This window comes from Phaethon aethereus (genome assembly GCF_964289735.1).
Source record: "Phaethon aethereus genome assembly, chromosome: 10".
Lineage (NCBI taxonomy): Eukaryota > Metazoa > Chordata > Aves > Phaethontiformes > Phaethontidae > Phaethon > Phaethon aethereus.
In genome coordinates this window covers 4,645,397-4,666,369 of record NC_138586.1, presented here as the reverse complement: position 1 = coordinate 4,666,369, position 20,973 = coordinate 4,645,397, and the positions used below count along the sequence as shown (strand labels likewise).

The 20,973-nt window shown below is 41.7% G+C and overlaps 2 protein-coding genes across 2 annotated transcripts; one reads left to right on the top strand and one right to left on the bottom strand.

The window, feature by feature from the left end:
* Positions 1–3,514: 3,514 nt before the first annotated feature.
* On the bottom strand, positions 3,515–6,521 carry PSMD10 (proteasome 26S subunit, non-ATPase 10; the record flags this gene model as incomplete). The annotated part of the gene is made up of 5 exons (XM_082004169.1): positions 3,515–3,668; positions 4,719–4,885; positions 4,994–5,140; positions 6,140–6,238; positions 6,408–6,521. The coding sequence occupies 5 exons, from the start codon at positions 6,519–6,521 to the stop codon at positions 3,515–3,517; spliced, it is 681 nt and encodes a 226-aa protein (XP_081860295.1).
* Positions 6,522–8,287: 1,766 nt separating this feature from the next.
* Positions 8,288–18,006, top strand: ATG4A (autophagy related 4A cysteine peptidase; the record flags this gene model as incomplete). The annotated part of the gene is made up of 12 exons (XM_082004345.1): positions 8,288–8,396; positions 9,180–9,251; positions 9,606–9,704; positions 10,947–11,048; positions 11,573–11,645; positions 13,329–13,408; positions 14,257–14,444; positions 14,555–14,633; positions 15,539–15,684; positions 16,294–16,350; positions 17,514–17,625; positions 17,942–18,006. Exons 3-12 carry the CDS (start codon positions 9,644–9,646, stop codon positions 18,004–18,006), a joined length of 963 nt encoding a protein of 320 aa, XP_081860471.1. The 5' UTR covers positions 8,288–8,396; positions 9,180–9,251; positions 9,606–9,643.
* Positions 18,007–20,973: the final 2,967 nt, after the last annotated feature.

Genomic DNA, 20,973 nt, shown 5'->3' with positions numbered 1-20,973 from the left:
AAGCACACAGTTCTTCAAAAGGGCCAAGATACCTACTTTCAGAAGAGCTCAAGGACTGCAGGGCTCGGGTGAATAGAGACACACAGGCTCAGCAGCTCCCTTCTGAGCTACAGGAGGCAGATGATCACTGACACAAGAAGACAACCGGTTTCAGTCTCATGCACTGCAGGAAAATGTTTCTGGCTCAGGGATCTGGAACTTTTTGGCACTTAAGTCTTTTATAGGATCTAATGTTCATAAATCCTTTGCTGACTGTTCCTAGCCTGTAAATGTTAGTTATATGCAACAGTCATCTTTAAAATAGATAAAAAGATACATCCATGCTAAAATTTTCAGGTTAAGTTCCTACAGCTCTAAGTATGTTTATGAAGAAAGTGACCATAAAAAAAAAAAGAAAAAAGAAAAGGCAACATTTAAAGAACATGTAAGGCATGAGGTCCTAATTAAGATTCAATGTGGATCATTATGCATAACTGTAATCATTGCCCTTTCTACCCAGTTTTCTGGCTTTCAAATATTTGTCTTTGATACATGTATCCTAGGGTTTAGCCTCATTGCAGAGTAAAAGAGCATTTACAGTGTTCTGATAGTATTGTTTTAGGTAAAAACTGCTTGTGCTGGACTGCGAGGGTCAAACCCTTACTGATACCAACACTGCCATAGTCTACCAGTGGATCCTCACACTCCCCAGAATATCCAGGGTAAACCTTAAGTCATGACCTGTATGGAAGTCTCTCAATTAGGCATCTCTCTTATTGACTTGTGGCAATTTTGCTAAGCAAAATCCATAAACTCGCATCCTTCAATCTAGGTTTAGAAGCTTACTGAAAATTTCCGCTATTCACACCCAAAGCTTTGTGAGCATGCAGAACTATGACATTAAGCACGCTCAGAAACAGCAAGAGAAGAGCAAGTACTGCCTACTCCTGTTTGGGTGCCATTTCTTACCAGAGGTGTTTCCTAATGAGATAATTCAAATCAATTATTGGTCCGGGGGGACCATGACTTGGCTGACAATGGCACTAATTTTAAATAATTTCTTCTCTGACATTCCTAGGCATTCTTTTACTCTTGCCTTTCATGGGTTAATACAAACAACTCTCTTCATGACACTGCTGTAGTTGTGTTAGTTCTTCTAAAGTAATATCCTGTATAAATATGTCTTACTTTTTTCTTACTGCAACAGCTTTCCAATCTCTGCAACAGTACTATCATGATTGAAGAAGGGGGAATATATTATGTGGCCATGATCATAATTCTTTAATCTTTCCTTAATCTCACCTCCACAAATTTCTCTGCATGTATGCCTTATATAACTTGCTACAGTAAGATAGGAACTTATGCTGGTGAAGTTGTAACTACCTTCTATAGCTAATACGATCTTCCCAGAATGCCACAGGTCTCACATTTGCTAAAAAAGCAGAAATTCCTCAAGTTATGTTAACGCTTTTATAAAAAAAGAACAATTGAACACAAGTTCTAGACTAATAATTCTTCTCATACTTCCAACCACCAGTGTGTAATAGATGGTATTAAAAAAAAACCCCAAAGCAAAAATAAGCAGCGAAACAGATTGCTGGGGGTGAGGAGGAAGGTAAGGAAAATAACATTTATTTGGAGTTTCTTAACATATTGAGGTATTTTTGTAAGCCTTCTGGCAGATGTTTGCTCTCATTACGAAGTTTCTCTCATGTAAAATAGTTTATTAAAAAGGATAGGGCACTGTTCCTAGCTTTCCATTGATGCTCTTGGCAAAACACAAGCCAAATTAGGGATTGATCCATGGCGTGTAGCTCAAAAACCCTGCAAAGTTATACACAATGCAGAAACATTTTTCAGAATTTGCCTCACATGTTCCAACAGTCTTTGCTGCATGGCCCATTTATGTTCTCCTGAGGGAGTAGGGGTCATTAATATGGAAACCAGATATTAGGCCAACATTCAAGCCACCATCTCCTAGGGAAGTGGATTTACAAAGCTCTAGCAGGGTTTTTTTGCTATACAAAGATCAAGGATGAACACTGAATTCTAACTTCAGCTTTTCTCAATTCAAGATTTCAGCAGTGCCTGCACAATACATAAGAAACATTTACTCAGTCAGGTTCCTCCTTCAAGCAAGGTCTGCATGGCAAGAGTTTACTGTACGGCGAGTTATCCCTCCTGCCCTGAATAATTTAACCTGCATTTTGCTTTCTAGGATAGATTTAAAGTACTTGGTGAAGATACTCCTTTGGTTGTAAGTTTCTGTCTTGCTTATCAAAATAAATTGCATTACCTTAATCCCTACAATTCAAACTGTAGAAATTGTCATCTTCCATTTCAACCTTTCCTTGCAGCTGAATAACAGACATGTTCTATTTCCATACTGTGTAACGGATGGCAGGGTTTCATCTGACTTGTTGGTCACATCCCACGTGTACAAGCTATTTAGAAAATAGTTTTCATTACATGTAAGTTTAATGAAGTTTTACAACACCAAAGACTGCTGCTTAGGAAAGCTCTTTATTTCACAGAATTTCATCAGCATCATTTGTTCAGCAGGGGGAAATCTATCCCACTAGTATCAAAAGTGATCTTACCAACATCAGAACACAAGGTCACTTTTCAGACTTGGTCTCATTAGCTCTACCTTCTGAAAACTTAACACCAGGATTTGCTATGAGTAAATAGAGATTAAACCAGGCTTCTGTTATAAAATAGATGGGAAACTGCGAGAGTCAGTGCTACATGATGGGAGTCAAACAGAGCAGAAAAAGAAACCTACAGAAGGAGCAAGAGGAAATAACATGATATTCGAAGTACACACCAGAAAAGTACCCAGAGCCATCCATTAAATAAAGGTATCTTTGCAGAGGTAACCTTGAAACCGCACCTGCATTCTGCAAGCAGTCCAGTGCATTTCATCAAATACATCTATTGAAAGATTCAAAGAAACAGGGTAACAACAGAAAAGCTTTAAACATTCAGAGTGCACTTGAATAGACTACGAAGAGTGGAAATGGATACAGTTATCTAAGTAACTGAGCAAACCACATTGTCCAAATGGAGAGGTGTGGTTTAGAATCATCTGAATGAAGAGAATCAGTACCCACAAACAACAAACAAAAAACCACATACAAAGCACACAGGCTAAGGGAAAAAGCAGAGACTCTAGCATAAGCTTCCAAAATGAAACTGATTTTAAATGGTTAAAGCATTTTTGGTCCTGCTGCCTGAAAGCAATAATCCTAAACTGGGTTCTGAAATAGGAAGAATGACTGCCTTTATACAGATCATACTGTAAATGGAAAGAAAACTGCAAGATATTGAAAAATATTTTACAATCAGTGAACTGCTTAATTAACAGGAAGTACAAACAGTTGTTTTGGCACTGTACCTGAAGGACAGCTAGAGATACACATTTTATTACCATGCTGATGCCCATTCATGACATCCTAGTCGAACTATCAAAATACAAAGTTTGCAGTCTTAAATACAAGTGCAACAGGAAAGAGAGTCAAGTCAGAAGTGCCCACTAGCTTTCCACCATTCTTTTAAGTATGGCTCCCAGGCCACCTTTTGCCACTTTCAGTGGGGTCAGTTCTTCTTTATTCTCAATGTGAATACTTGCACCATAAGAGACCAGCAGCTTTGCCTCCTCCACTCTCTCTTCATCGCAGGCTAAATGACTGTAACAAGAACAAGAAACCCACAGCCACTATTAAACAGTCCAAGCTTATAAAGAGCAATGATTATGCCTTGTCAAAACGACAGCATGAATGCTGGGAGGGAGATACATCCTAGAACAACAAAACCACACACAACCAACTACCTACACGGATTCCAAAGCTTGCTGTCCAGTCACTCTGTTGTCATTAAGCAACTCAAGAACGTTCCTCCTGCTATTGTCCTCGCAACATGAAAACACTTCTTTAGATTAGGTTTTGGCTCTGCAGTCAGCAAAGCTAAGGAGCACATAATCCACAATGACACTGGAAAATGGTAATCTCTGTTTGAATCAAAAGTGACAAACTAAATTGTACATTGCTTAAAAATAATCTGAAAAAAAGAGTTACTGCAAACGCAGCAAACGCTTTTTTCCATTTCCATTTTTTCCACCCATAGTACCTTGAGGATAAATGTTTGTGTTCCAGGACAACACTGGGTTTTACGTACAGCTAAAACATACTGCTTGATCTTATTCACAACAAAATCTTGACTCCACTGTAGACAAGGCAGAGTTTTGCCACCACCTTCAAAGCACCTAAGGTTTTACCCTTACAGATTCAAATTAATCTCAAAGGTAATATCAAACACTGGACTGACTGTATCTTAAATTGCAATTTATTTTCGTTACAGAGGTGAAGAAAAGCTTCCAAAATTAGCTCTTCCTTGGCAGGACAGAGTAGGCCAAGCTGCAAGACCAGTTTCCTCTGACTTTAATGTCATTAGCTCGCTTTCTACCCTCTAGTGGCAACTGAACGTATCCCAAATTATTACAAAAGGGTTCTACACTTTTTAAGTAGATGTAGTAACACAGATTAAAGTACGTATGTACAGACACACTTAGGCAAAATACTATGTATGATTTTCTCAAGTCATTTTTAATTACATAGGGGTGTGAAGCAAGGGAGTATTTTGAGGCAACAAGAAATTAAAAAAATAAATTGAAGTAATGGAGTTTCATTTCACAGAGGTTATGCTATATTAAGCAAAATAAAAATAAAAAAATTACTTACAGAGGAGTATTCCCTTCAGAGTCCTGTATATTAACGGATGCATTGTGCTGCAGAAGGATCTGTACCATTTTTAAGTTTCCTTTGGCTGCTGCTCTGTGCAATGGGGTGGATTCAAAATGATCTGTTGCATTCGGATCAGCTCCATTCTCTAAAAGCATGACTGCGATCTGAATATGTAGGAAGAGAAAGGAGGGAGGAGAGGAGGAGGAAAAGTTAATATAACCAAGTTCTTCTTCCAAGACCAACACCACCTCCAGTAGCCTAGGCAAACATACCTCCTGCTTATTTTTGGAGGCTGCATAATGCAGGGGAGTACAGCCATTCTGATTGACAGCATTTACATGAGCACCCTTGGCAATGAGGGCTTTCACAATTTCATCACGGCCTGCTGAAGCAGCAATATGTAAGGGAGTCCAACCAGCCTACAGAGGCAAGAAAAAACCCACGTTATTCAAACCTGGAGTTCAGGCAAAAAACATGAGAAAGCATGACCCCAGTACAGACTTGACCACCCATCAGTCATCCTGCACATTCTTGTAACTGTAAAGCTAAACATTATTGATTATCACAAGAGAGACAAGTCTCACGTCCTCTTACATGACTGCATTCAGTACCTGACAAAACCTGCCAGTTAAATGACAGAAATAACTTCTGTTATGCAGCTATACATGGTATCTTGCATGGCACTTTGCCCCTGCAGAATTAACAGTAGTAGTTTTTTAAGAACAAAAAGCTTATGCAATCTTTTCCATATCCTACCCTCTAATTAAACTAATGGGACAACATTTCCTTCTTTAAGGATGATCTTTAGGATGCTTCATAATGGATGTAGTTATTTCAACCCTTCCTCTAGGACACTAACAGACCATCTCCTTTGCAACTCTGAAATCAATGAACCTCTCACCTACTCGAGAACACCTTCCCCAACAGTGAGAAAACTTCAGGGTACCTCACGATTTGGCACAACATATTTAAGAGTATCACACCAAGATAAAGGTAACAGGAAAACCCCCAACAACAACCTGTGGTTTTGCAACTTTGCTCATAAGAAGAGTCCCCCTAAAATATCTTGACGGTGAGCAAGACTCATCAAGTCTCATTACCCCTTCTTCCACATAAACAGTGAAATACTTCAACTTGCCTTTCACACAGTAGTATGCTCTTTTTAATCCCCCCGACACCACAGCGATGCACCCGCTGACGGGAGGAGGGAGAGGAGCCTGGTAGCGGCCAGCGCCCGTCGCCGCCGGCCCGCTGCTAGGGGCACTTCTGCGGCCGAAACCACGACGGCAAACGGGCCAAAGAGAACCCGCGCCACCTAATCCCCACGCAAAGCGGCTCTCAGCACTGCCGCAGCCTCCCGGCAGCAGCCCCGCACCGGGTGAGGGGCGGTGGGTCCCCGGGACGGCTGCGACACTCACATCGTCCTTGTCGCCCACAGGCACGCCGAGGCCGAGGAGGAGGTCGGCGACGTCCGTGTGTCCCGCCGAGCAGGCCCAGTGCAGCGCAGTCCGGTTGTCCTGAGGGAGGGAGGGAGGGAGCGGCGGTGAGCGGGCGGCGGGAAGAGGGGCGGGAAGGGGGGCAGTGGGGAGGGCGGGCAGGCGGCTGACAGGAGCCACCCCGCGGGGAGCGGCCCCACAGGCCGCCCGCTCTCGCCCCAGCGGGCCGGGGGGGCCGCAGCCGGCTGACCTGGTCGGCCTTGGTGGCCAGGGCCCTGTCGCGCAGCAGCTGGGCCCGCAGTTCCTCCAGGCGCCCGGCGTAGGCCAGGTTGCAGACCCCCACGTCGGACACCGCAGCCTCCATACTACCGCCGCCTCGCCACCTCGCCTTGCCGACAGGGGCGGTGCTTCGGCCCACGCGCCGGCCAGTCAGAGGGGCGCCGGGGCCAGCCCAGCCAATCGCACATACGGGCCTGCTCCTCCCGCTCCTCGGGCCGGGGGGGCTGCCTGGGAAGTGTAGTCCAACGGGCGGCAGGCCGTGCGCTGCCGCTGGCCGGCGGGACTACACCTCCCAGGGTGCCCCGCGCCGCAGCCGTGTTGTGCCTCCGTGTCGGGGCGAGGAGGAGGATGGTGACAGCGGGAGGATGGAGTCAGGTGAGGGGCGGCGGCAGCGGCGACGTGGGGCCGCGGAGGGGGCGAGGGCGGCGCGGGCCCGGCCGTTGGCGCGGCGAGGGCGAGGGGCCAGGCCCCAGGGGCCGTCAGCGGGGCCGCGCCGCCGGCTGAAGCGGGCGGAGGGGCTCGGCCGGGGCGGGGGCGGCCCGAGGCCGGTGCCGCAGCGAGCCGCCCGCTGGCAGCCCCGGCGCCGCGGCTCTGCCGGGTTGGGCGGTGGGAGGGCTCGGGCTTTGCGGGAGGGAAACGGGAGAGCCCGGTAGTTCTTCCCGGGCTGGTCCGAGGTGTCATATGGCAGCGGGTGTGGGAGGGAGACATGGCCGCGAAGGGGGGACGCCGCTCTCCCCGGCGAAGTGCGAGGGGTGGGCGTCTTTTCAGTCCTTGGGCTTCAAAGGAGGCCGTTTCTTCTGCGAGGGCAACGCGGGGCGAGTTTTCCGCCGGAGAAGGCAGAGCGCGGCGTGAGAGGTTCTTCTGCTCCGTACGCGCTCTGCAGGGAGAAGTTCACCCTGTGCCTTCACGGCCGCTGCGCTGGGACGCAGAGGAGGGGTATCTCCAGGGCTTGGCAGCACCGGCCCTGGGCGCCCCGGTCGGAGCGCGGTGCTGCTCGCTTTCTCTTCTGCTTGCTATAATGTCTATTTTTACATAAAATGTTTGTTTTAAAAATATATTTACCTGATAATTATTCATTCTTTATACTGTATGTATGTGCACTTACTTGAAGAGTACAGGTATAATCGTTTGCTTTTCCCTTCAACTTCTGATTTTTTGGCAGATTATTCCTTAAGGTTGGTATGCAAACGAAATGGTTTGACATTCATTTTTGCACGTGAAGGCCCGTTTTCCTCTTCCAACAAACCCTGCCTTAATTAATTATCTAAAAATTGATTGAATGGTCTTCTTTAAGTAGTATTAATTATCATTTGTTATTTTACAGTGAATAGATCTAGCGTTGAATAACATTTTATTTTGAAGTGTTGCAAATCTCCAGCTAGGAAAGTAAACCCCAGTCTTGCTGACGCTTTTCACATGCTTCCCATTAAGCACGAGGACATAATCGCTCTGAGTGGCAGTATTTGCACATTTAAGATGGAGCATGGACACATATGCTCTGATGCCTGAATTGTTTTTCCCCTTTCCTCATTGCCTTGAATCAAATCTTACTGGGGTCATCCTGAACTTCTGCTACTGGCTTCAGCCAGACTGCTTGTAATCAAGGTGTCAGCCACATTATTCTCTCAGCACTCAGTGGGGACCAAAATAAAAACCAGCCAAGACATTGGATATTTCAGCGTCAGAACAGTGTGTTAAAGGAAAAGAGTAAACGCAACTGGCAGCACCATTCAGAGGACCCAAAGGCTGCAAAGACTAGCTACAACTAATTCAGTCTAAGAACCCAAAGTTGTGCATCAAAGAACAAAGGGACAAAAATGGAGTTTGAATTTTGTGTATTCCTGTTCAGTTTTGTCTAGGTATGAAAACCAGATCACTATTTTGTCAGACTACTTAGAAGAATTTCCAGAAACTGATGAACCAGTGTGGATTCTAGGAAGGCAACACCACCTAAACACAGGTATTTTTGCTATGAAAATTCATCTGTAAAATCTGTAGGGCATTCATAGATTCACAGGCAGCAGCAGCTCCTGATTTCCTTGCCTTCTCTAAATGTCTCATGAGAGAAATTTCTTTTATTCCATCAACAAGAAACCAACTATAAGCAGCAGTATTCATCCTAAGATGAAACCAGAAGTTTACCAATGTACTTTCTACCATAATTCATGCAAAGAGATCATACTTGTAGCAAAGGCTAGTCAGGTATGAGGCTGGTCACTTCTCAACATCAAATGCCTTGGAAATAGCTAAAACCTAACTTCTGGGGAATGTTCAGTACTACTAATGTTAATATCCCTTGAGGGATGCTGTCTGCAGCCTGTTGTTTGCACCTAAAATTATATTTAAAAAGGATAATAACAGTAAAAATTAATAATAAAATTAATCTAGGGCACGTACTGTATTTTGATGACAATAGTCCCATGTTGGTTTGCATGTAGAAATTCTTCACCTTTCTTAACTTGTTCTACCAGTTCTTTCCTGAGGACATAGTTCTCCATAGTTGTTTCATTCAATCTGGGCATATTCGTTCCAAACAATTCATTGGCCAATAATTACATCATCCTTAGTAAGTTAACTTCAGCTCTCCATGTTTAAACAGCTAAAAAATGTTGTAAGGGTCTTGTATGTAAAAGCAAGCAGGAGCCTTCCATGCACTTTATATATTGACTGTACATGGGAAATTAGAATTTTTCCATTTTAAAAGTTCGTTTTAATAATTTCTTTTCTCTTAAAAATATTCCAGACAAATCTAAGTTATTGTTGGATATAAGTGGTCGTCTCTGGTTTACGTATAGAAGAAAGTTTTCGCCTATTGGTGAGTATGCAGCAGAACAGCTGCCTTGTTATAAAATAGATAGCAGGATTAGTGATGTTATCATGGACTGAAAAATGATTTTTACAGTATTAGAACACTTTGAGCATTGTTTTAACTGTTTCTGCAAACAAGATATTAAAGCTATTAAAAGCTGTGTTTACTTGTGCCTGCATGTAATTAGGTCTTCATGTTTGTAGAGCAAGCAGTGAAGTCAGACCAGCAATATGGAAAGAAGAGGTCTTGCCCAGTGCCTTTTATCCATAGGACAGTTGTTAGAGGTTTTAACTCTGACATTCTCTCGGACGCTGCACTCAGTTTAAAGCCCATGTTGATTGTCATGGACTTTTTTACTAGGAGGCACTGGTCCCTCGTCTGATGCTGGCTGGGGTTGTATGCTGCGCTGTGGGCAGATGATGCTGGCACAAGCACTGATCTGCAGACATTTAGGAAGAGGTGAGTGCTGTTGCTGAGTGACCTTCTGTGGTTTTTGGAGACCATTTAATTTTTGTTGTAGTTTTCCATAAAAGCACAAACCCTAAATCTATTAATGACACTTTCTTTGATGCCCTGATAGAAGTTACTAGTGAATTATTCTTGTCTGACAGGGTGAAATCATGCCAGTCTTAAGCAGAGCAGTGGAAATAGACGGAGGACAAATAGGGAATCCCATTGTCATTATTTTATACATCTTGCTGAGGAATACCCAAGTTGAGGCCAAGGGAAAACCTCCCACCATGGGTCTGAGTTGCCCTTCTCTTCATTGCTTACATAGCCACCAAACATTTGCACACAGTGACTGTGTGAATAGTGACATAGTGACAGACATCATACAAAGTACTTCACACACCACTCGCCAGTCACCAGCCTGAGGTCCCAACCCCACAGCAGAACCCATTAGTGCAGGCTCTTAAGCCTGTATCCACACCTCACATCCCAGGGTCACAGGTAAGAATCATAGGTCTGGTCTATGTGTAGCTGCTGTATCAATTAAATTACTATGGTTAGTTCCGTAATCCTTATGTGGTTGTGCTCTGGTTTCTGTGGCAGCATGCTTTGTGGATTTATCCACTTGAATAACTGAATCCACAGAACGGAGGTGCAAAGATTTAACTGAAGGAATAGGCAAACAAACAAATTACCTGAGAAAAACGAGAATCTGGACTTGTAGTATGTGGCTACTTCATAGTATCAGCCCTGTGTATGTGCTCCTCTATCAGTAGAGGGGAGGTAACTACCTTACGTTAGAAGCAAGGGTGTACATGGCAAAGCTGTGTTTTGGATTTTGCTGTGGGAGAGGGCCAGCGCTGTGTTTGGACTTTGCTTTATGGATCTTATATCATTATCTGATGTATGCTTACAGATCTAACAAAATCTAAACAGAGCTTATAGTTATAGACAATCTTGGAAGCTCACGTACGGCACCAGCTATCAGTTCTCAGCAGTGATCACTTAGAATATATTTGCAGTTGACATTTTATTTTGCCAGTTTTCACAGTCTAGCCTGTGATGATAGAGGACAGCTTGATTATAAATGACAAGCTGCAACTTCTGGGAACTCTAAAGAAAATGTAAATATTAGAGATTAATTGTACATTAGTCTTCTAACATCTCATTGTATGTCTTTCTACTATCTAGAAATTTGATCAGGATGATGGAAACATTATTTTTTAATCTGTATAACTCTTTTCCTGTAAGATTGGCAATGGGAAAAACACAAAAAACAACCAGAAGAATATCATAGAATCTTACGGTGCTTTCTAGATAGAAAAGATTGCTGTTATTCCATCCACCAAATGGGTAAGAACTGGTTTTTTCCCACTGAAATTCCTACTGGGTGGAAACTTTCTAATTTGAAATATGTTAATTAAAGTTTTTAAAAAGTTGAAGACAATTTATATAATATAAATAAAAATGCATGCAAATGGGTACAAAGTATAATACTTCAGAAATGTTATTCACTAACACCTAAATAAATCTGAATACTGGAATCTAGCTCCTGATAAAGTATGTAAGCCTTGGGTACCAGAGTTGATAGTATTAAAATAGACAGCCACGAAACTTATTGCTGTAATTTGTGATAAAGGACACTCGTATTTTTTATTCTCATTACAGTTTAGAAACTTTTTGTAAAGGAACTAGTAGTTATTAGGATTTGGAAAGAGCATAGATTGAGAAAATAACTGTTGTTGCTAAATACAGTTTGTAATTGCTCTAGAATGTATGTAAAAATATTAGTAGGTCATGCTATTTAACATATATTGTGACCAGATTCTCTGTGGTCTTTTTTTTTCCTGTGTGTGTGTTTTCCCTCATGAAAACAGCACAGATGGGTGTTGGAGAGGGGAAATCAATTGGAGAATGGTTTGGACCAAATACAGTTGCTCAAGTACTGAAGTAAGTCAAATGGCACTAGCTCGTTCAGAAGGCGCTCCCCTGGGGCGGCTGCACGCAGAGACCAAGATAAGGCCCAAGATACAGCTTTAAAGGCTGCTCTGCCTCTCTCAGAATCAGGAATATATATGCCACGGGTTTGCAAGTACAGCACAGACCATGACGCTGTAGCCCGGTGGCAGGTACTGAGATGGGATGGGGCGAGTTCTAAGTTTTAATATACCAAGAGCCTGGGGAAGACCTGCAAAAAGGTCTCTCCTGCTATGCTGTCTACGTGCCCCAGCCAGTAAGCACCAGAGGTACGTCGTATTCGTTTCCACGAAGTGGCACAGCTTTGGCAGGACAGGAACACCACCATGCAGATTAGAGCGGTGGTATAAAACATCACGGTGAAGCCATCCGGGCCAAGGCGGCAACTGAACTGCAATTCCTCACTGTCTGAGCTGCAGTTCTGCCTGAAGGCTGCTGTATAAAACATAGAAACATAGAATCTTTGGGTTGGAAGGGACCTTTTACAGTCATCTAGTCCAACCCCCCTGCAATGAGCAGGGACATCTTCCACTAGATCGGGTTGCTCAGAGCCCCGTCCAACCTGACCTTGAAAGTGTCTGGGGATGGGGCATCTACCACCTCTCTGGGCAACCTGGGCCAGGGTTTTACCAGAAAACATGAGCAGCTCCTCCTAATCTAGAAGCCGCACTTAAAAGAGCTGACTCGGCTTTGTTTCTGAGGGATAGGTGGAAGTGCCACATCTCAAGTGGAGGCTAGACTGCAAGTCCCCAGTGCTCAGCAGCAATTCTTTGCAGCCCCGGGACAGACACGTATTCTGGGGGGAGGGAGAGAGGGAGGGAGGGAGAGAGAGGGAGAGAGGGAGAGAGGGAGGGGGGAGAGAGAGGGAGGGGGGAGAGAGAGGGAGAGAGGAAGAGAGGAAGAGAGGGAGGGGGAGAGAGAGGGAGAGAGGGAGAGAGGAGCTAAAGCATGCCCTGGCCTCCAGCTCTTTTCACTTACAAATTTATCATGGCTTAGTGCTCCCATACAGGTTTTTCTGGCTTAATTTAGGCAGCTGACTCTGCCTGTGCAGCTTAAGAGTATAGCTCCCTTCCCCAGAATTCTGGATTTCACACAAGTGGACAGAAACCTGTGTGCTATAATGCCTCCCTCCTAGCTTTTGGGTGCCGAAAACCTGTAGCTGATTTGGCTTTTAATGCCGAGTCTGCTTGTCCACATGTGCACAGTAGTTCCACTGAATTTAATGGAACTTCTTAAGCAAAAAGTAATGTGCAAAACTGGCACAGGAATTTTTTTCCTTCTCTAGACAATGCCAGGCACAATGGACAGGATCCCATTGCAGAGCCTGTTGAATGCAATAAAAAGTAATAAACCTAATTACGTGGTTGAGCTGTTACCATTGCTGCATTTGGCAAAAGGACAAAACAGTTTTCACATGGCAGAGTGTGTGTGCTTTTCCTGATACCACTCAGTATTTATTTTTCAAAATATATTAAACAGTAAATACCCAAAGTTGTCTTTTTGTTCCATGGAGTCTTAAAAAAAATCCAACAAATATGTTTTTCCAAAGAAACAATTTAATTTTTTTTACTCAAGAATCATCTAATTGTCCTGAATGAAAAGCTACCCTCATGGTCCTAATTAGTTTATATAAATTATTACCTTAATGTTTTCTAGGAAGCTTGCCTTATTTGATGAATGGAATTCATTAGCAGTTTATGTATCTATGGACAACACGGTGGTCATTGAAGACATCAGTAAGTGAAATACTAGTTTTCTGGTTACAGTTTTTGGTTTGACTCCACTTTCTCATTTGTTTCTAAATACGAACAAAATACTTTTGGGCCATCCCTGCTTGTTCCCAGGGTAAGAAAAGGAATAAAGGAAATGCAAAGTCCTGTTTTGGGTGTCCAAAACGAAAGCTAGCGCAGAACGATGTAGGCCGTTTTGGTGGCCAGCTTACGTGCCATGCGGTCTGGGAGAAGACAGAGTTTGGTCTGTGCTATCTAAACTCCTACCCCAGAAATGGAATGAAGTTGCAGCGTGTAGAAATACAGAGAACTGTTTTTAATACAGAGTTTACCAAAGAGATGTGCTTTTGTCAAGCCAAAGAGAAACCAGGGGCAGATCCTAGAGAAACACATGGCCAGGCTTCGTTTTCAGCTGTAAGAAAGGCAAGTTTACCAGCGGTATTTAGCCACAGCCTGTTTCTACTTTAGTCCCTACTTCTGCTTATTTTACGTACACATCATTGGAAGCGAAGAGTTCCCTGAAGAGTTTCTAATGCTATCATCTCTGCCATTTCATTTCCCTGGTGTTTGATGGGCAAAGCTTGACAGTACTAATAATGCTAGTAGTAAATGTAACTTCAGTCTTTAATTTTCACCCCCTGAGTCATTTAGCTCGTTTCTCACTAACGTGCCAGCACACTCTGCCTGCTAGAATAACTTCTACTAAATAGTTACGCTTTCCCTGCCCTGCTCCTTTTGTCTTAAAACAGGAGCTCTGTGAAGATGTCTGGCAAAGTAGCTTAATTCATGATTGAGAGGAAGATCTGCTCTGTGTTCCTTTGTGCATTCACTGATTTCCATTTTTATTCCCACAGAGAAAATGTGCTGGTCCCCTCCCCAGAGCAGTGGCGTGGCCCACAGCAGTGCACACCTGCACAGAAGTGCTCTTGCCCGAAATAAGAACACAGCAGGATTCTGCACGGGCTGGAAGCCCCTCTTGCTTATTATACCTCTACGGCTAGGGATAAATCATATAAATCCAGTATATATTGATGCGTTTAAAGTAAGGTTTTTTTCAGTGACTTGTTTGTTATTGTGAAATAAGTTCAGGTATCTGTTATTATTAATAAACAAATCAACTACAATTTGATTTTTCTCTCTTTGAACTCCTAGGAATGCTTTAAGATGCCACAGTCTTTGGGAGCATTAGGAGGGAAACCAAATAATGCCTATTATTTCATAGGATTTTTAGGTAAGGAAAAAAGAAACTTACTCCAAATATGTATATAATCTAAAGAGAAAGGTGGTTTTGTTTTGGAAGGGGAAATAGTAAGCAGTTTAGGCATGAGAATAGAGTAGAAGAAATGAAGAAACGTAACCTCAAATACTTCAGGAGCAGTGTGGTATCACCCTTACAGGAATGGAAAAGTAGCAGCAAAGCTTGATGTAAAAATAAGTAATGATATAAGCAAGAACGACACACTAAGAATAGTTGATAGCATTTGACAAGTGCCAGATGTCACTGCTGCTAAAATACTAATTTCTTCCTAATCATTAATACTTCCCGATGAAGGGTATCTTGTTTTACTCTTTTACTTCACAGTTTTCTTCAATTATTTTCTTGTATTTCAAACTTTTTCTGACAGTAGTATCTTTTTCACCTTATTCCATTAATTAATGAAAGCAATAGTTAATACTAGATTCAGTCTTCAGATTGCACTCCAGTTTGATCCACAATTTAATGGATATTTTCTTCCTTTTGTAAAACATGAACTCTTTGTTCTAATTTCTGAATGAATGCCTAATGGGATTACCAGTTGCATTGGCGGTCATCCTGTACTTTTTGATCTGTGGAATGTTAGGGATTATAACAGTTGACATCTTTAAAAATGTACTGGACCTCACGTAGAAAAAGGCATGCGACACAGGTAGAACAAACCAACCAAAACATCTACAGTGATAGGTCGCAATAGAAAATTATACCAACTATCCTGTAGGAAACTGTTGTGTCTGACTTTTCAGTGCTCTTACAGACTCCTTGGCTAGAAAGTCCAGATATTGTGATGATATTCTAATTTCTGTTTTATAAGTCTGGGTAGAATAAGTGCTTATGAAAGTCGCTTGCTTATTACCAACATACGGATTTTACCCATACAGGCAACGAGCTGATCTATTTGGACCCTCACACCACTCAGAGTTTTGTAGACTGGGAAGAAAATGGCACAGTTGATGACCAGAGCTTCCACTGCCAGCAAGCCCCACACAGAATGAAGATCATGAATTTGGACCCTTCAGTAGCTTTAGTAGGTGTTAGGAAATAAGAGATGCGTATGCTTTATTTCAAAGTAACAGCTCTGTATATTGAGAAGGGCGGTGATGCATTTCCTTGAGCAGAATCAAGATCACAGGGCAGTTTTCTGCGATCTAAAATTCAGCACGTGGTAGTTTATGTAGTAACTGCATAGGATACATTAATCTTGGGTCAGGCAGGGAACTGGCTGTTTGTAACTTAGGGAGCTAATTGATTTTCTTCACTGAGCAGCATTTACCTTTTGCAAGAAATATTTTGAAGGTCAAAGCAAGGAACTGAATCACGTTTCCTTATTTTATTCCATCACTACCATATATGCGTGATCGCTCTGGACAAGTTACTTAAGCTTAGCTTATTTTGTATCATAATCTATAAATCTTTAAATGGAATTACTTGTAGAAGCCATTCAGCATACATCCCAAGAATACTGTGGTAGCTGAAGAAATTAAATCTGATCCCATGGCAGGATCCTTTGGTTGGGTTGTGGGTGATTGTCACTTGACTAATGTCATGATGTTTCTCAAGCTTTAAACAATGCCTCCTTCACGCACTGACATACTGTTACTACTTCACACTACTACTGGCTGTATTTTTTCCTTAGGGCTTCTTTTGCAAAGAAGAATGTGATTTTGATAACTGGTGTAGTCTTGTACAAAAGGTAATAATACTGTCTTTCTTCGCTCTGTACAAAATAACGTGTACTTTTGGTTTTTTAATGGGAATTCCCATTACATCTTTCTCTGCATGCAACTTAAATGAGCCATAGCGCAGGACGCACAAATGCTTCAGGGTAAGCCAATACCACTGAACTGCTAATTGGAGCTTGTTCAACATTCTGACAACCATGAACCCTGCCACTTGGAAAATGGGTGTGAATACATACCCTTATTAAAAGGTTTTGTTTTTTTAGCACTACTATGTTACTGGCTGAAACTTAAGTCATTTACTGAGAAATGAATGTTAAAAATAAGTTTTAACTGCCATGTCATAGCAATTTATTTACTTATCTGCTTCCTGATCCTTTTTTATTGTTTGACATAATACATTATTTTGGGTTCTAATTAAGACTGTTAGTCCCTGGTACCACAAAAGATCTGATTCTCTAAGTGCTGAATCCTTCCAGCTCCTGTGGGACACGCATAAAGGTGCTTGCTGCCACAGGAAAAGGGCTTTAGGACATTTCCGCATGCAGTTGGATACTAAGCAACAGAAGTGTGAAGTAACATCAACCCTAAACGCATTTATTTAAATAATTTAAAAAAAGGCTAAGGAAGACAGTTTGTAAATAACTGAAATACAGGCTCTCCTGTAGCTTGAAGAAGAGTGGAATTTGGCTTCAATAATAGCTTGTTTCTTCTGATCAAAACCTACCCTTCAAAATCGGTTGTTTTTTTGGCGCTGATAGATCTGTCTTTTGTTCCCATTGATCAACAGAAAACTTGAACTCGGAGAGGTCCGTGCAAGTAATTTTCTTTCACAAGGCAGAAAATACTGTATGTTCTTTATGTGTTTGCTACGTGTAAACAAAATTACACACATATGGATAGCCAAGTTAGTTACAACACACTGGTAACTTGTAGGACAGTTCAAGAGATCTGTCCTCCAGGTGTGTTTTCAACTAGGAAAATGTTAGAGAGATCCGTGAAGCAGTGATTCATAACGGCAGGTACTTGAAATAAGAGGTTTTCACTGTATGTCTGCATAAAGCCTTCTGTTTTTGAGGCGTACATAATTTAAAACGTTTTTAATTAAGCAGCCGTTTTTCCTGTTTGAAGGTTCTCTTGAAATTCTCATTTTAAAATGGAAGTATTCTGTCCTCAGGAGATTCTAAAGCAACAGAGCCTACGGATGTTTGAGCTGGTCCAGAAGCATCCGCCACACTGGCCTCCTTTTGTACCGCCAGCAAAGCCAGAAGTGACAACTACAGGAGCAGGTGCAGTACCGACCACCAGCACTGTCGTGTGGCGGGGCGTTCCTCGTTAGCAAACGGAAGACTAATCACAGGTGGAATACCCACGCTTTCCTAAGTGTCACGCAACCACCACGTGATTAATTGCCTTTTTCTTACAGAATATCAAGACAGTTATCCAAACAGGCCACATAACAATTGCTAGATATATATCTATTTTTTTTAATCTTTGAAAATACTTTGAAGGACACATTGCAGAAAAGAGGGAGTTTTGTGTTTTTAAATAAACAAAATCAGGCATGTCTTTAGATTCTGAATTGTTTAATTGTTTTTTTTTCAGAACTCATTGAATCTACTGACAAGCTATTTGAAATGGAAGAAGAATTTGAAATCCTGAGTGTCTGAAGGAAACTGCGGTGACCCTCTGAGTATGGAACGTATCGCTAACATTATTGCATTGACTTAAATCAAACAGCCATGTTAGCCCCAAAGTGCCTGAAATTACAGATAACAGAGCACAAAAACCTAGTAGCATCCAAAACTCCAATGTGACAGTTCCTGCTGTCAAAGAGCTTCCCCAGATGGAAAGGCAGTAAAAGATCTTTTAATAAGATGACCCTTAAAGGGAACCTCTTTTTATTATGTGTCTTACCTGAAGACAAATGGACCTTTGAGATTAAGGCAAAAGTAAGTATGACACTGGGCGTTGGAGAAAGGGATAACACCAAATGGGTATTTCTTGCTCTCATATAATGCAATAGTTTAGTTCTTAAAGCAAAACAGTCTTCAATTAAGGAGGATGTTTACTTCTGCTCCCTCCTGTCGGCTGCATCGTAGGAAAATACATTGTCTTGTTTAAAAGATCGACTGGATCAGAAGCAAATTGTTTCCTTGTTAAATATTTTAACATGTATTTGAGCAACCATACTTTATTACAAAAATGTTTCTGTAAAAGGAACTATGTCTAATGTATACATTTTGCAATAGCCTTCCTGTTTCTGGGAAACCTCAAGAAGAACAGGAGACTCAAATAGTTGATACAGATCACAACCACTGTTATATTTCACCTTGACCTTAAAATTCAGATCATTAGAACTTAGGCTGACTTTTCTTTTGGAGCTAAAATGAGTCAAAGGTGGTTTAACTGTACCTTATTTATTTTAAAAAAGATTTACACAAGTTTCTCTGTTACAGCACTTTATCCGTGCATCTAATAAATTTCTTAAGCTTTTCATAGGTTGTATGCTGCTATATTTTGTTAATTTGTTTGTGTGAACTAAATATAAACCAGGTTATCTTGAAACTTAATATACAGGCATATGCAAACTACTTAATTGTTGTTTTTTGACTTGTTGCCTTTTGAAATCTGTTTTGGTAGAAGTGCCTTAATTCTACAGCTTTATCAGAACAGCCTGTGCAGTTTTATTCCTAAGGCAGAGTGTTTCTCTAGCAGCTGTAAGGAAAACAGCTCAGAATAATTAAAGGCAAAGATCTTTTAATCCATTATAAAGTTCCTTTTTACTATCAGACAGTCCCCACTGTGGTCACTTTGTCATGATAGTGTAACTAACACGAATCGCACAGTTTCATCATCACCAATAAATGACAACGTAGAGAAACACTGAATGCTGTCTCCTCTCACTTGCAGTTCTTGATCAGGGCCAGCGTGACTTCCAAGAAAATAGCTAACAAGATCATATTTCATCTTGTCTGCCTTCAGTGTTTATTAACCACAGTTTGGAAACTATACACTTAGAAAAAATACAGTTTTCTTCCCTTCTCCACAGATTATCTGCATGCTTTTTTTTTTTAAAAAAACAAAATTCTTATTGTTTAACTGCTTGTTGAGCACTTTTAGCCCTCTCCTACCCACATACAAAAATGATAATGAAGCCTTTGCTCTGAAATGCTCAGTCTTGAGCAGTAATTGCTAAAAAAACAAAGGAAGCACCCAAGTTAAAAAATAAAAATAATTTTTTAAAAAACCCAATCAATCCCTGGAGTACAGCTTACTTATTCCCCACATAGCTCTTAGCTGTGAGGTAACTGCTGTTCAGGGAGGAGGCCTTGGCCCCGCAGACCTCTCGAAGAAGTGTTCTTGGTGGGGGTAAACAGGTTTATGAAAATGGGGCGGAGGGAAGAATGACCGGGGGTTGGAACCGCCAGCCCCTGTACCCAACGGAGAACGGCGTACGTGTAAACAGCGTGGGAAACGGCTGGGCTTGGGGAACGTGGTGGAGGTTCGGATGCTGACCGCGGCAGGGCGAGGTTACCGCAACATAGCCGTTCCCTAAAGACAGCGGTGCTTAAAATGCCTGGAAAAAAAAAAATCAATTGTATTTGCATGTTTCCATGTTCAGAAATAAAGCCAAGTCCCTGTAGACACACCACCTGATGGACAGCCCTTTTTATAGCACCGTGGGAGCACAAGGGCTGAAAAATTCATTGTAGTTTGCCAGTTATTTGTGCAAATTTTCAAAAAGTAGTGAGCTTCACTGCGTGCACAGAGTGTTTTAAAGTTGTATTTGCATAACCCAAGATGTAAATACAGTATGATTTGTCTGTGCTGGGACAGCTAAGCAGTAGATCAGATATTCTGCATAAAAGGGTTGCCTGTTAAAATGCCTTAAAGATATTTGCAAAATACACCCAAACCAGTTGCTGATCTTTCACAATTAGGACTAAGTTAAATGAAAGACTAAACTGTTCTTCACAAATTTCCCACTCCTCTCCCGTGTGGTTCAACTCTGGAACACGCAGAACTCTCTGACCCCGATCTAGGAAGATGATATTGTATTATGCATGTAAATAATCATTAAAGGTAAAAATGTTACCTGCTTAAAAGTAAGCATGTTCCTAAGTACTTTGCTGGATAGAGCTAGAGCCTAGTAAAGAAATAATACTGTAAAATAATGTCTCAGTCTTGCATTAATAATAATTTTGTCTTTAAGATTTTTGAGCCAAGGTGACAGTGTATTTGCAAGGCACTTCTTTCAAATGTCCTGGAATGTCAATGTATAAGGATTTAATATGTGTCACTCTAGAGAGGTTGATAATAATAACTTTAACCCAACTAAATGAATTCATTATCTATATATTACCATATCTTTTTCATGGCTTTCCCTCAGAATATACAAGGATAATACAATTGGTGGCACTTCTCTTTAATTATGCCCTGAAGGAAAGTGTGACTAGTTAACAGTGCATACACTAGATATACAATTTTTTGAACTAACAGAAAAAAAGCCCAGAGGAAGAAGTACACAACACATCGTGACTGTAGAAGTAAAAGATGTACAACCTATAACTGCTTGCTTCTGTGCTTGCGTAAGCCTGCATGCTATCTAGTAAAGCCTCTACTTTTCAAATACA